The 15,908-nt window shown below is 46.1% G+C and overlaps 1 protein-coding gene across 1 annotated transcript in view; it reads left to right on the top strand.

Annotated features, from left to right (window-relative positions):
* The first annotated feature begins 8,493 nt into the window (after positions 1-8,493).
* FGF12 (fibroblast growth factor 12) overlaps positions 8,494-15,908 on the top strand; it is a 218,325-nt gene continuing 210,910 nt past the window's right edge. Inside the window, exons 1-2 of the mRNA XM_066193339.1 lie at positions 8,494-8,563; positions 8,678-8,818. Of these exons, the coding sequence (XP_066049436.1) occupies positions 8,806-8,818 (13 nt within the window). The 5' untranslated portion in view covers positions 8,494-8,563; positions 8,678-8,805. The remainder of the gene's footprint in view (positions 8,564-8,677; positions 8,819-15,908) is intronic.

The raw sequence follows: 15,908 nt of genomic DNA on the forward strand, positions 1-15,908 counted from the left end.
CCCAGGAGTGAGAGTTCCTTGTTCACTCTAATCTGGGCTTCTACTGCTGTTACTTGCAGGGTCTCAAACCATATTGCCATGCTGAGTGTGCTAAACTTTTTCAGTTTTGCCACCTTGCTGACTAAATAGCTTTTCTTTAACTTTCTTCTTGGCGTGGGATTCAGTCACAACTGGCTTCCTGCCACCTTGAGTCAGTTCAAACCGGCCTCCTCTGCCTTCATTTATTTTTCTGACCAAAATCTTTTCTACTTCTACATTTAAAAAGAAATGCAAGATGATATGCTCTTCTTTCTTGTCCTTGTCTCTTGGATGTGAGCACCAGCACCTTCTCCCATCTTCCAGACTCCTTATATCTATTCCTATCCATGCTGTTATTCTTTCCCTTCAGCCCACCCTCTCTTCTGGCAGCTTTTCCTTAAAAAAACAAACTTGCTATTCAACCCCCCACATGTTTCTCTAAATACTGCACCTTGACTTGCAAAATGCCTTCATCAGCCAGCCCTTCTTTCCTCTCATGTCCTTACTCTTATCACTTGGGATGTTACTCCTCTGTTCTTCCTTTCCCTTCCTAGACTGTTATCTACACAAAGTTCCTTGGAGGATGCTGTTTTTCCCTTTGGCCTTTTCCAATCTAAATTTGTTCAAGTGTCCTATATCACTCTGTCCTTGGGCTCTTTCTCTCCTCCCTTTACATCGTATTTGACTGATCTAATCCAAGCAGTAAATTGCCTTTGTGGTTGCTTTGTCCCCTCTCCTTAGTCTGAGAACAGGAGGAGAGAGGAAGATGTGGAAGGTCTCTGTGCAGATCCAGGTATTTGCTTCAATCAGAGCTTTTCAGTGTCCCCCTCACCTGCAGTTCATTTCTGCTTTTCCAGTGACAACTGGCATTGCTGTAAGGCCCTCAATGTGCATGTTAACTTGAAAATGGCACTGGATTCTCAGGTCACAGCTATTTTAATGCATATTTCTCCCACACCACAGAAACCTTCACTAGCACCTTTTTCTCTTACTAACACAGTTTTTCCTTCTTGGTGAGAGTGGTCCCAGGCTTCTTTGTCTCTGCTGAGTGTTGATTTCAAGGTAATCCCTTCCCTAGCCCAGAAGAAATATCTCTTGGAGTTGATGTTCTACAAACCTGACCCCTAATGCAGCAAATACTGTAAACATGCCCAAGGGATTGCTGTTTTCTTTTTCTCACCATTCAGTATCTGTGCAGCTGGTCCTCTGACAAGAGAGGAATGTCCTCTTAGCACTGTTTGCTGAAGCTGCTGCTGGGTTCTGATATTTAAGTTTTAAAGGGTAACCCCTTTGACTAAGAAACAGAAATACACTTTTTCCTCATCAGTCAGCTAAGAAATGCTGGGCAGAAAAGGCTAATTTTATGTGCAGTAGAAAATGAGATTCTGGGAAAGGGCAATTGTGATTCCATTCTGACCCTCCTGGAACCAAAGAATATCAGCTTTGGGCATGGCTGGGATGGACAGTGGGAGGAACTGTGCTCCTGGGCAGCCTGACTTAGCTGTTATGGCTGGCTCTGGTCTGCATGGCAGGTGTGTGTTTTAGAACTGACAGCTAAAAATCTGCTATTCCAGGGCTTGTGGGCCACAGCAGGATCTTCAGAGGGAAGGGTGGAAGATGGGCAGAGAAATAGGAGCCTTTCTGATCTCACCTAGGTGTTGAGTGCTTTCAGGACTTGGTTCTTGAAAATGCCTCTCGAACCTTTGGACATCTCTCCTTGATGGGAAAATCAACCTCTCATACTTGACATGTGTGTTAAGCTCTGTAGAATAAAGGAAGACTCTTCCCAGGAGCATGTGGCTCTTCAGACTCAGGGCTACACTTGCTGCAGTCTATTTGAACATCTGACAGGCAGCAGGTTACAAATGCTGCCCATGATCTCAGTCTTGCCTCGTCCTTTGCTGAATGGTCTGCAAAAGAGCAGAGAACAGGGAACTGCTGTAGAATGAACAGGATTGAAGTAACTTGCTGGCTACATTGACTGCAATTCCAGATCCTTTCTTGAGTCTCCATTATTTTCTACATTTTTATTTGTTACTTTGAAAGTGCTGCTGCAATGTTTAGAAAGAAGGAGAGTTGTACTCACTTGCTAAGCTCCTTCTAAGCAGTCATGCCTTGCAAGGCTTGGGTTAAAGGCATGAGATTTGATTGTGCAGATGGGTGAGGCAGCTGAACTCCCTAGTGAAGAGCTTCACTCGTAAGGACTCTTCTTGCTATTCTTTCAAGTGAGAGTTTGTTCATTTAGGATTGCCCTCTGCTTTTGTCATTTTCCCTCCTTCACTCCTCTTTGCCTTTTCTATTGCGCTTCTCGCTTTTATTTGAATTTCATTTCTCACTATTTTTCATGACACAGGCCAAGAGGAGTTTAAGCTCTGAACTCGTCCAGCCAAAAGGCTGTCAGTGGTGCTGGTATCAAGCAGTGCTCATTTATCTCTTGTATTTGAACAAACTGAGTTTCAGCCTGAAATATCACAGACATCCAAGTCCCTGAGGCATGGAAAAGCTGCGCTATGAATACACTGATGATAATAGTCCTGGCTCTGCGGGTTTTATTGCATTTGTTATTTTCTAACATTCTGGAAAACATAGCATTAAAATGAACAGGGTAAACACAGACAAATGGAAAAAGATGTTGGAACTGGATAGGAGATGACTCTTCACACTCCGGGCTCTGTTGTCCCCTACATCAGGGTCACTGGAGCAGTCTGACACATGCTTAGGATTTTGGGGGTTGTCAGTTGTCATTGAATAGCCACTTTAGGGGGTATCTCAGGACTGTGGCATCTGAGGGCAGAGATCCATGAATGGATCGTCTAGAAATGGCTCTTATGGGGTAGGAATAAGGCAAAGAAATTGCTTTCTGGGCCTTGGCAGAGGTCAGCTCTCCATGATTGCTTGAAATAGCAGATAAAGAATGTGAATGCTACTCAGCACTGATGGCTGTAGATTAGCAATGAGCTAATAGATTTTTTTAAAATTGTACGAAAAAGACATAGCTGAACAGGATTTTAAGGTGTATAGTCTATTGTCTGCAAGCATTCGAGCACCTGGCTCTTAGGAGAGCTGAGCTGTCAGCAGGAAGCTCTTTCCTGCCTCTGCCCTGTAAAGATTTTTACCTTGCGTAAATTCCAAATGCATGTAATTACCTTTTCTAATCAAGTCAAAAAGGGACTAGAACTTAAGGAGCTCCATTCAGCAGCTTATTTTCATGTTTTATTTACTTACATTAAATTCTTAAGCTTTCATAATGACAGAACAATCTGACTTCAGACACCTTCCTTCCTATCCCCGTCTGGTGGAGAAGCTGACAAAATTATTTACTATACTGAGTTACCAGAGGCCTGGGCTCGGGCTCAGAGGGTCTGAGAGTTAGCCCTGAAAACACGAAGCATTTTGCTGCCAGGACTGAGAACAACTTCCACCTTCCACAGATTTTGGTGAGCTCGGGGTGCTCAGAATCTCACAGAAAACTAAAACTGGGAGTTGAGCTCTCTGTGTCAGATCTAACTACCATTAAAATCAACACCAATACTCTTGTTAGTGTAAATGGGTCTATACTGATGTTTATGAAGAATAGTAGCAGAAGAAAGCTGGTGCTCAGAAGGAACTTCTTCCTTGTCAGTAACAGGATGGTTCTTTCATCCATGATTATCTTCCATAGTATTTTTTGACTTAGTAGCAAGTAATTGCAAAACCTCTCCCTTGTTTTGGTACTTTTGTGACATTAGTGCTTTTTCCTTTATTAATATAATACTGACTGATTAATCTCAATAACATTTAATCAATTTTATGTAATTAAACTCTGAGCTAGCTCAAAGGTTGTGGCTTACTTTGGTCTTTATTTCACACATCAGCTCCTGATGCACTTGCTCTGCTTCTAGCAACTACTTGGGTGATGTAAGGAGGTGACCTCAGCTGATGATGTAGTAAATAATCATTTGTGTTTAGTTCATAATCAGAAGTTATGTACATCATTCTCAGGGTGATGGATTACAGCTTGTAGAAATATTTTTTTGTTTATTACTCTATATTATTAAAAACTTCTGGTCTCTGTTTACTCCTCTTTACCCTAACTGTGTTCTTTGTTTCTCAGTAGTGTTAGAGGTCCTTCCTGCTGCTGCTGTGTCATGGCCTACTTTCTTGGAACCTGCTGCTCTGGCTTGTGCTTATCTGAGCACAGCTCATGGCACGTGGGCATCTTCTGAGCATGGTGTGGTACAGAGCTGTTTTCTTTCTGTCCTTAAGGAATCTGCTCTGCTGGCTAATGATGGCAGCTAGCTAACAATGCCCATTGGTGGTTTTGGATAGTTGCTTCAGAGGTCAAAAAAGGACTTTCAGAAGCACTTAGCTGAGTCTTGCTCCCCATTGCAGCTGGCTTTGAGGTTCGACTGACATGGAACATCAAGGTTAATAGTTAGTTCTCCCCCTTGGCAATAACTCAGTGTAGTTCTTTTTTGATTGAGCTGTTCATTGTATTTAAGAAACATTGTCTTTAAACTTTGTGCAGGATAAATGCTAGTCTGTTGCCTGCAGTGAGAGCAGCTCTGTCTCTGGCTGGGAACTCTTACCTGGGTGCTGAAGTTGGCTTCTGGGCAGGCTGAGACACTGGCATCTCAATTTGCACTCTCTTGAGATTGTGCCTCTTTGCCTGACTTTGTTTCCATTTTGGGTGGTCATCACCAGAAAGTGGCACTGGGCAGATGATATCCCACCAGCAGCAATCTGCTCCCTCCTGGCTCTTCCAGCCTCATGCAGAAGTACCCCATGTAGGCACGGCAGCATGTGTGGCTATGTGCACAACCTTGCAGGCTGGCTGGTCTCTCTGCCCTCGTGAATGGAGGTTCCCTCTTAGCGAAGGAGGCACTGTGCCAGGGTAGCAGATGGGCAGGAGCAGCAGCAGCTGGGAGACCATGTATGATCATCATGTGGGCTTACAATCTGCAGCAATGCCAGAACGGCCACTTGGCTTTATCCTGTCTGTGGTCAGGGCTGTTTCTAAGCCAGCAACTTATGGAAAGGTACAGGGGCAGGCAGTGGGCTCTGCCCAGCCTCCACCGTGATGGGAAGCAGCAGGTTCCTCAAGGGCTGAAGGCGCAGGAAACATTTCTATTTCTGTCTGGAGCACCCTGTGAGAGCAGCCAAGCTGAACTCTTGCTGTTCCCTCTCATTTGTATGGGCTGAGCTCCATCAAGTAGATCCTTGCCTCCACCAGTAGGACCTTACACATTGTCCTGCCACTCCTGGGAAGAGGGGCAGCTCTCTGCTCTTCAGAGTGGGCAAGTCTTCAGCAGCACAGGCTGAGCAAAAGCCCTGATGATCAAACAACAGTCCAGGTGGCCATGAAGAAGCCCTGTGTTTGCAGCCCCACACAACCCACTCAGGACTTCAAGAGGGAATAACTCTGCCTTTCCCAAACAGCCATCTCCTTGCCATGACAGGGGCCAAGGATATGCTGAGGCATTTTGGGAGAGCACAGTCTGCACAGGGTGGTTTGTGCTTGGATTGAGCCACTTTCTTGATTGTACAGGGATTCTAGCTTAGTCCCAAAGCTTGAACATGTGAAGGAAGCAACCCTGGCAACCCTGTGGACTTGGACTTTGAAGCAGAGCGGTGCTTCAAAGATTTTTCTTCCATCTGGCTAAAGGGTGTGAGTAGGAAGGATTCCAGGCTCAGCACATCTGCAGCTCCTGAGTGCTGCAATGCTTTCTCTGGCTGTGGTTTGGTGAAGAACTTGATGAACTACTGAGATGCCATTAGTGTGTGTGGTGTTATTTGATGCTGGATACTTGCGAAGCCAGAGTAGGCTCAGACTTTCCTGAGGGACTAAACGAGAAACAGTGATCTAACTTGAGCTGGTCCAGCTTGCTTGATACTTTAATGCAAGATGTCCTTTAATGTAGAATAGAGCACAGGCAATATTATATTTCTTTCTATTGATAAGTAATTTGAAAGATGACCTGTAAATGGCAAGGGAAAAAAATATTCACTGGATTTATTCCCTTGAACTTGCTTCTTTATATTGAGGAGAGAAGCCTTGAAGGAGCAAAGGGAGGGACTTCTCTCTTCAAGCTGGCTTTTTAAGAACATGAATCTTAAGGCCTTGTGATGGTTTCATGATTTGGAAGAGAAATTGTGATGTCCCAGATGGGACTTAGAAAACTCTGAAAGCTCTGATAAACCATGACCGAAAATTGAATGTGTGGGTTTGGGTGTTTTGTTTGATCTATGTTTCTACCCTCTGTTACCTCAAAGGAAGAAATACTTCACATCTCAAAAGAAAATAAAAACGTTAATTTTGCCTTACTCTCCAAGAGAGAGCCCTCTGAACAGCTAATTAATGTCCCCCTCCTTTGACAGGTCCTCCACAAAAACCCCAAACTTCAACCTGCCTTTGCCAGTGGGGAGCATATGATGGCTGATCCTGTCAGAACACTGGAAAAATAAATTTCCTATGTATTTTGGGTCTTCAGGTATTCTCGTGGCAGTGAGACTCAGTTTGATGTCTTCAGCTAGGAACTGTTTCCCAGCTTTTTCTGTGAAGCTGAGTTATTGATGGCTGTTAGCTTTCCAGGGAGTGCACAGCTTTGAAATGAAGCTCTTAATTCATTGGTCCAGTGCCTGCTATTACAAATGGTTCCTCAGATTGTGTTCTTGGTAAACTGCCTGTACCTTAAAAGTTAGGGTATTTCTTTGCCATCTCTTCTTTCTGTTGAAAGTTGTTCTTGAACTTGGATGCCAGGAACTTTAATGTCCTTTGAGATTTTGCCTGATTTTAATCTGTGGGAGTTGATAACTCGAGTCCAAGAGTTATAAAAAACTGGCTGAGGAGTTGTAGAACACTCTTGTGTATAATCTGATTGAGTTTTGTAACATTAGTGAGGGCTAATAGACCTTGAATGAGTCATTGTTTCATTGCTTTTCAGAAAAAGCACACAGATTGACCCTGGAAGTGTAGTTGAGTCAGTTTGGCATTGATGGTGGGTAAAGATACAGCAACAGGGAAATAGGATCCCACATCAGTCAAAGAAAGAGTTGATGGTTTGACTAGAAGGTCAAAGTAAACGTCTGTTGCTTCTTCAGTTTCTAAGTCTGCTTCATCAGTTCTCTATAGCACAGTTTGAATCACAGCTTGCCTACAGTACCTGACTATTCAGTCCTGAAATTAAAAAAACCCATTGTCATTCTTCACAATAGTGTAGGACCTAATAAATGGATAGGAGTCAGTTAAAACGTGAATTTTATGTGCTGGTCTTCATCCTGGGTTGTTTCTAGTTGATTTTTTTGCCCTAATAGGCCATCTCTAACTTAAGTTCCCTGGCACCTTGTGGGGGTAGCAGCTGAGATTGGAGCAGGTGTTGCTCTGAACTGCCTGGGCTGCGTGCTAAGGTGGAGTGATGTGTGCAGTGTTCACTTCTATAACCAAATTCAGGGTTTGGCTTTGGGATGTGAATGCCCATAGGCAGTGCCTGCAGGATGGTTTGCAGCAGCTCAGAATGAAGAGCATGAGACACCATGTAACTACTGAGTGTTTTGCCAGTCCTAGGTAAGAAGGGAAGATATTAACACCAGGAAGTATAAAGGAACAGTAAAAGAGAGGAGTTACTGTTCCTGTATTTAGAAACTTACATCGTGCTGGAGCCATCTATCCTCTATTTGTGCATCTCCCAGCACAGTGGATACTGTGAGCTGCTTTTTCAGTAGCACAAATCATAAAAATAAACACAGAACTGTTTTACCTTCCTCATTGCACCAAAGTTAAAAATCTGAAAAAATCTTAAGAGACAATTCCAGTGTGGAGAAACTTTCTAACAGGGGTGAACTCTCTGTTCTCCAAAAAAAGTGACTTGATCCTGGTTTTATCAACTTCTTATTATCAGGGGACTGTTTATTTTATTAATGAGTTAGAGGATGAGTGAAATCCAGTGGCTGGAAGCAAAGGCGGAAAAGCATAAACTAGCCATGAGGTGGATGTTTTATGAATCAGCATAATTAATCTTGAAACAACATATCCAAGGAAGGCCTGAACCTGAGACTGGGCATCTCCTGAGATCCTCTCCGAGTCTGCAGGTGTGCGGGCTCAGCCCGGCGCGCAGGATCCAGGGAGCCCGGGGGCGAGCGGAGCGATCTCCCTGACCCGCCCGGCGTGTGGGAGTTGTGGTCTGGGGGTTTGCGGGGCACCCGCGGGACCGGCCGCGCTCCTGCAGCAGCGGGGCCGTGCGGCGCACGGCCGCGGGGTCCCGGCCCGGCCCGGGGGGCTCCCGCGGGGCTCCCGCCGGCGCCGTCCGTCCGCCCGTGCCGAGCACCCGAGCGCTGCCGCCCGCCGGGCGCGGGACGGGGCGGCGCGGCCGGAGGCGACGGTGCGGCCGCCCGGGTGCCGCGCTCGGTGCGCGGCGCGGATCCCGCAGCCGGGCCCGGCGGTGCCGCGGTGCGGGGGCGGGGCGCGGGCGGGGCGCGCATGCGGGCGGTGCCAGGCAGCGCGGCGGGCCGCGGAGCCACTCGCCCCCGCAGCACCGCTCGGCCAGGGACAGCTCCCGCCGGCGCCCAGGTAACGCGCGCTCCCCCCCGGCCGCGCCCCGCTCTGCGCCGCTCCCCGCGCCGCGGGGGCTGCGGGGGGCCCGGCGGCTCACGCCGTCCCCCCCCGCCGCTTGCTTGCTTGCAGCTCCGGGGCTGTGACAGCGCCGTCCCCACCGCGGAGCGAGGCAGCGGCCGCCGGCTCTGCCCGCCGGGCTCTCGGCTGAGGAGGGTGCGCGTCTTCCCGCAACTTCCCGGCGCTCGCAAGGCTCCGCGATGGAAGGGAAAGGTGGGTCGGGCGCGGGGGGGCGGCGGCGAAAGGACCGCAGTGGCCGGGCTGGTGCGGGGCCGGGCGGCCGAGGCTGCCGCTGTGCTGGGGACATTGCAGCACCGGCGGGGAGCAGGCGGGAGGCGCGTCCCTGCCGATCCCGCGGGGTGCTCGGCCCGCTGCGTAGGGAGCGAGGGGAAGGGTGTCTGGTTTTTTAAATTTATCTTCCTTTAGGGCGAGACAGATGTTAGTTGGTGATTTGTTTTCTTAATGCTAAGGATTTGCATAATAAATATGAGGTCTGTCCCGTGTTTTTCAGCCAGTCAGCAATGGGGAGTTTTTTAACAGATGAAAAGCATTTTATGATTAGAATGGGTTTAAAAAAAAAAATCTTTTTTTTTTTTTTTTCCTGAAACGAGATCAAGGCTATGGAGCTCTGCCCTCGTTACATTGCATATTTAATACATCAGAACATCCTGATAGATTGGAAGAAATGCAATGAGTATTGTGCTATTGAACTGTCCACCCTAGAAAGAGGAGATAATTAAATCTTGCCTGGTTAGCTTGTGTGTTTGCCTACTGAGATATCTCATCCACGTATATCCCTTCAGGTTAAGCATATGCGTTTTGTTTCCATACATAGCTGTGTGGTCCTGCACACTTATTTACCTATCCACCTCTACAATTGCACTGGAAATCACACATTCAACTGGTATGTGAACTCAAAACCTGTACGTGTTAATTGCCAATGAAATACGGATGGTAAGTCAGTCCATGCAGAGGAAAGGCGAGTTGCCATTCCCACCCAACGTAGCTGCCAGCTCTCCTGTATAACACAAATCTGTGAGCAGTTTAATTGATAGCGATCAAGGCAGTGGGGCAATATGGACTATATTAATTCAAGGAAAATTATGGTAGACTTGTATAACACAATACTACATACCTTCCAGGGAGACGAGCAAGCTATATTTAAACCCCAGGTTTATTTTTGTAACTATCTTGTCAATCAGGGCTATAGTTCTGCTGTGTGGGAATATCTGATTATATGCTGATTAAGGAAGGAAGCTATTTCAATCATAAGGAGGCAGTATGTCCTGTAAAGTACAGTTTCTTGTGGGCAGTGATCAATAGACGTAACCTGGGCTTGGGGACAGGTAAGTACCTCTTAAGAAAGCGTATCTGTGAACACTTTACTTCAATCTAAAAGCTCACAGCAGTCATGTTAGTCTTATAGATATTCTTTTACTATCCATGCTGTTTTCACAGTTAACCTGAGATGGGCCACCTTTGCCTTTTGAATGTCCTGTTGGTACTTGCCTTGATGCGAAAAAAATGGACTGTGACTTTAGTATAACACACTGCGTGCCTTGTGCACTAGACAAGCAGGTAAAAGGCTCTCCGTGGAACTTCAGATGGAGCTTGTGTAGCTGGAGCTGTGCAGGGAGCAGGAAGGAAACATCTGCAATGAAACAAGGGTCCAGGTAGCTGGTGACAAAAACACCTCCAAAAGGAGGGTTACCCAACTCCTATCCTGTGCAAACAGTGACTGTTACGCTGCAGTTGCTGCCTGAATTGGCAGTGAGTGTCTGATGAGACAGATTTTGGGGCTGCTAGTACTCGTGTTTATTAGTTGCAAGATGGGCTCCACAGCAGTCCGTGTTTGCAGGTGCTTGGCTTTGGTGGAAGGGGTAGTGGGGATGAGGCAAGCACAAGAGTCACTACTCGTTTTTATGTCAGAAATTCTGAGCAGTTTGCTGTTACTAGAAATTTTCCTTCATGGGGTAGAGGAAGGGAACAAATACTCTCTAGTTTTCCTCTATCTACGTAAAAAGAAGGGCTGTTGAGAGCAAACCCAGCAGAAATCAAGGTACTGGATATGGGACAGGTCCAAAGCAGGGATGACCTCAAAGGAAATATACAAGGAACTTTGGCATCTCAATGAAGAAATGAGAAGGCAAAGGAAGTCTTCTCACGGCAGGGATCCAGTTGTGTTGGCACTGAAGTAATTTTTGTAACTTGGATAGTGTTGGAGTGGCACGAGAAGGCCTGTGGTGCATGGGTCTCACAGAGCAGTTTTGTGTAGGTGTACAGTGAGGCACAATGCAGGACATCTCAGAGGAAAGGTATGAGCCAGACTAAACTCTTCTCATCTTCAGCTTTTGAGACTAATCCTGGATGGATTTACAGCTGCATTGCCTGACTAGGCACCGGTTTACATTTTGTTTTCATTACTAACCAGGCCTCTGCATTGCGAGTCCTCTGTTAGGAGATTGTTGCTTGCAGATGATGTTTCTCCAAAGTCATCTCTTGCTTTTTAAGTGCTTCCTCCTGCAGCTTTTCTCCCACCCCTCCAGTCTTCCTCAGTGCAGATCTCAGAACATCTCCAACTCAGTGTTGTGCAGATACTGGGGAAGAGTGTGTGCTATATTAAGCAACATAAAGTCTGTTTAAGAAAACCTGCCGTCTGGTCCCTGAATTCAGCTGTCCCTGATGAATGCTGTGGACATTTCTGCATTGGATTTGCCATCAGTAGAACTTGGTTGTCTGAATATGACTGGAGCTGCTGCTTTGCAAAGCCTGCAGTCTGCTTAAAAAATGGGCTAAAAAACCATCTCTGGCACTGCTCAGAGCAGCCTTAACTGATTTCACTGGTTGGGCTTATTCATGAGAATGAAGGGAGAAAGACATATCCTAGCTTTTGTGCAGTGGGAGGTGGGACTAAGGACTTTACTGTTAGGACTGTAGCAGGAAGGGTACAAGCCAAGATGGTTCTGTTGAGGGTTGAGGAGGTGGTGCAGACTGTGCCATCTACCAGCAGACAAAGCTGGCTAGAGCCAAACAACTCTATCTCCTCAGCATGCCTAAAAGATAAATAACACTTTATGGAGCTGCAATGTTACCAACACATCTTGGTGATCTAAAAGTAGCATTTGGCCTCATCTAACTTACAGCTTCTCTGACTTACTCTGTTCTGCACATTCACTGTCTCCGAAGCTTTTGCAGAAGTAAGGAGCTTAAAAGTTGTAGCTGTTCCCAAAGCTCATTAGGCAGTGGGGGGAAGGAGGGCACTGTGGGTGAGGGCTCTGTTTTGCATCTGCTACCTGATCCCTGTTCCCTGAATCTCGCCACTACAGCAGTTCCTGTAGGCTGCAGCAGTAAGCGATACCACACCAGGCATCCCGGGAGCTGGGCTTTGCCAAAGCTAACAATAGTTAATGTGGAGGTTAAAGAATCCTTGGTCATTTGCCAGATTCTTCAGTCACAGTTAGAAAGATGCTTAGCAGAGGAAGGAACGTCATGCAGTGATGTTCAGACTTAGAGGCTGGAAAAGAAATCAGCCGAACAAGAGTCAAGCTGCACAGTGTGGAATGGATACCCGGGCTTCTGGATGGACTAGAGAGGGACTGCAGGCTAGCCTTGCTGCAGGGATAGCTCCCTTCCTCTGAAGGTGTGATATCCTGTTCTGTGCTCCTGAAAGCACAGAGATCACTTTCTCCCTCATTGCTAGAAAACACATATCTTGCCTGAGGTGGGGATTGGGGTCTTGATGTGTCAATGTTGTATGGAGGGCGGGGGCAGGCTGAACATTCCTCGGGGTCCAGCCAGTTTTTGGGGCTCTCTGCTACCCCTGGAGGTCAGTGCTGGGCACTGGTGGCTCTGGGGCGGTTTCACTCCCCGGGTGCAGGGCAGGCTGCTTTCACCATAGGATGCATACTGCTGGCTAGGAAATACAGCAGGACTTGTTCTTGTCAGTTGGTCTGTGGGGACGGCAAAGCTAAGGCATGTTAGTTGAGATGTGGAGATGCTCTTGTCAGTCCCCTGAGCCATGGTCCTGCCCTGTTGGAGAGACATTCTCCATGCAGTAGGTCTTCCCACAGGATCCCCATGCTCAGAAGGCTGCGTGGGAGAAGCCAGGGAACCTGGCCTTGCAGCTCTCTTCTGCTCAGGGTCCCAAAGCAGCAGGGCTTTGAGATGTCTGCAGAGGACATCTCTGCAGTGTGACTGTCCTAGGCAGATTCTTCCACAGTAGTGCTACCTGAGTCATTTTCTTTTCCTAGTCACAAAGCTGGGAGCAGGATTTTTGCTTTGTAGAAAATCCACAATGCTGCTGTTCAGAGACATGAGATGTTCGGGCCTTTAAGTGGAAGGCCTTAAGCAGTAAGATCCCATTTACTCAAGGCACAGAGTTCCCCTTCCTGGGACTGGCAAACAGGTCTGAGCTCTTTGCATTGTGCTGTCTTGTGGATGCGGGAATGGGCAGAGTGGTTTGATCTATCTCATCCCACCAGAGGTTCTCTGTAGCCTCCTTGGCCAGCCCCAGCATTGTGGGCCTGCTTCCTCTGTGCAGCTGCCTGCATGCTATGCCTGTAAAGGACAGAATCTTCACCTTGAAGAACTTGTGATCAAAACCCAACAAGAGCCGGTGAATGTTAGGATTGAAGACAGAATTTGTGGACAAGGTGAGAGAGGGTGGCAAGTGAGAACATGCAGTTCTGGAGGTTACTGTGCACTGTTCCCACCTTTGTGGCTTTCTTCAACAATCAAAGGAAAGATCTTAAAGATCCAAGACATAGTTCATGTCCTGAAGCTGTCTGAGATGCTCATGTCAAACTCTACCCCATAATATACCTGCCTGACATATCCTGTGTTTGTTAGAGCTGAGTCTGCAGCACATACTGTCACACGTGTGTTGGAGTAGTGCAGATGGCTTTGGGAAAGTCTGGGTCACAGGAGCCAACTTAGGTGCTTGTTTGTAATGCAAACAAAACAGTGGCACAGTTACTTTTGTTACAAAACTGTTTTCTTTTTCAGGGAATACTTGCATCTCTGTCAGAGGCTTCTTTGAGCAGTGCCTTTTCCACAGAGGAGGCAGCTCCAGCTCCATGTTCTCAGCCTTTCACAGTGATGTGCTCTGTGAGATCCGGGGCATGTCACTGAGGCCAGCAGTTCTCAAACTGGCTGCTTGAAGTTTGACACAGGGAAGCATATTTGGGGAGGTAAATAAATGGCCTGATCTTTTTTTGCCATCTCCTCCATGCCCCAGGCTGTGCATTTCAATGTAGGTACCATCTTTCTGTATAGCAGGAGAACACTTTGATTGCCTGACCTTAACACCTTATCCCTGAGGCTGGAGTGGGGTGCTGTGAAAGATTACTTTGGAGCTGTGTTTCAGACTCAGTCTCCACTAAAAGAGGAGGGGACTGTCAGGCACTTAGTTAGCACTGCAGTCTTGCTTTTCTTTAATGCATTTCAGAAAGGGAGAGAAATGTCTGTTCCCATTGCTTTAGAAATCACATTAAACTCAACGCAAATACAACTGTCCTGGGAGGGCTCAAAGATAAGAGCTTGGGTTGCTGTGTGGCTCTTGCTGAATGAACCAGCCTTGGCTATTTGCTGCCACCTAGAAGAGCAGGTAGCAGTCCAGTACCTTTATTTACCACCATTTGGTAGCTGCTGAAATACTGTGGGTGTGCATCTGTAACTTCTGAATGAGAAGGGTGACCCAAGCCTATCTGCTGCTGAGGGAAGTACGGTACCCCAGGAGGTATCTGTGCTCTACCAGGCCTCTAATGTGCTCAAGTAGATAATTAAGGGGGAAAAGTAAGTGGCCATGCCCATAATCCTCCATACCAACAAATCCATCATGTTACTAAACGAAGGTGGGAAGAGGATCCTAATAATGGTCTGAAGTCTTATAAAAATTGATGCAGGACTTGGTCATCTGGCTCTTACGAAAATACCCAAATCCTTCAACCCATTTCCACAAGTTACATGGGAGCTGTAGATGTTGCATTTAGACCAAATGAAATGCGAGAGTAATTGAAAGTGATTTTTTTTTAAATGCATTTAGTTTTTCTGACATACCATTTATACACAGAGTGGCTGGAGGCATAATCTGTGGATACTTTGAGTAATGACCTGCACACAGCTGTTTCATCCCTAGGTCACATGGGGTCCAGAAATTTTTTAAAAATGTGATTTTTTGGTAAGCTTTTTTTTTTTTTTTAAGGCTCAGCTTACCACAAGATTTTTCTTATTTGCTCCTATCTTTCCCTCTCTATCTACTCAGCTATTCAAATCTGTTCTGAATTGCACTAATTTTTAATGTGCCATAAAACTTGATATGCAAGAGCTAGTTATTTAGGGAGAATTGCAGAAACTATTTTAGTCTGTGTGTTTTGACCTATAAATGAGGTAACATTATTAATTTTTACATGCAAATCATGGTGTTTATTAGCATGGTAAAAGGCAATTTGACAATGAAAAATATTCCTGATGGGTATAGTAATTAATGCTTTCACTCAAAGCATAAAGACATTAATAATGCTGTTATGCTTAAAATGATTGAAGAAAAAGTTGACTATTTTCCTGTCAGTGATACAAGGATGTTTCCTTTTACTATTACTCCTATATTCCTGCTTTTTCAAAGTGTTCTTTACAGTCAATAAGACCACAAATCACCAGGCTAATTCACTGAGTTTCTTCTCCCAGGTCTCGGGTTTGGATGAACCTCATGATCTGATACTTGTGCGGGATGCACATTGAGAGCTACGGCTTTTTCCTTCAGATTGAATTAAACCATTTCTGGTGTCGTCATGTTTCAGTAGAGATCTTGTGGCTGGAGATGATGGCTGCTCCGTAGAGCGCCGGAGCAATCTTGCGGAGCGCCGTGCGCCGCGTGGCCGAGGGAGGCTGTGTGTGCATCAGGATGTGCACTTGGAGAAGTAAGGCGTTTCTGCTTGCTATTTTTAATAGCATGTGCAAAGCAAGAAATCAGGGAAGCATGGAACAGCATTTCTAATTTGGAAATTTTATTTTTTTTTTTTTTTTTCTCGAGCTGTGCTTCTTCCTTCTGTGTTTCATCTCCCCACTGGAGGCTGGCTTAAAGGCTGGCTTTATCTGCCATCAGCCTTCAGTAGGTAAGGTTAATTTGCTGAATGTAGATACTTGGATTTTCTTCATAAATCCTCCAGAAGTGTTGAATGTCTTATTGGTATAATGAAGGAAAGTTGCTTTCCTTCTCAGTCACTGTGAATGTATTATTAATGCAAAAACACTTTCCTAGCATTTAATGCTATTTCTGAAAGAAGCTGACAAGCAAGAAGGCCTC

This window comes from Chamaea fasciata, unplaced genomic scaffold, assembly GCF_029207755.1.
Source record: "Chamaea fasciata isolate MVZ Bird 193981 ecotype frontalis unplaced genomic scaffold, bChaFas1.0.hap1 SCAF_11, whole genome shotgun sequence".
Lineage (NCBI taxonomy): Eukaryota > Metazoa > Chordata > Aves > Passeriformes > Sylviidae > Chamaea > Chamaea fasciata.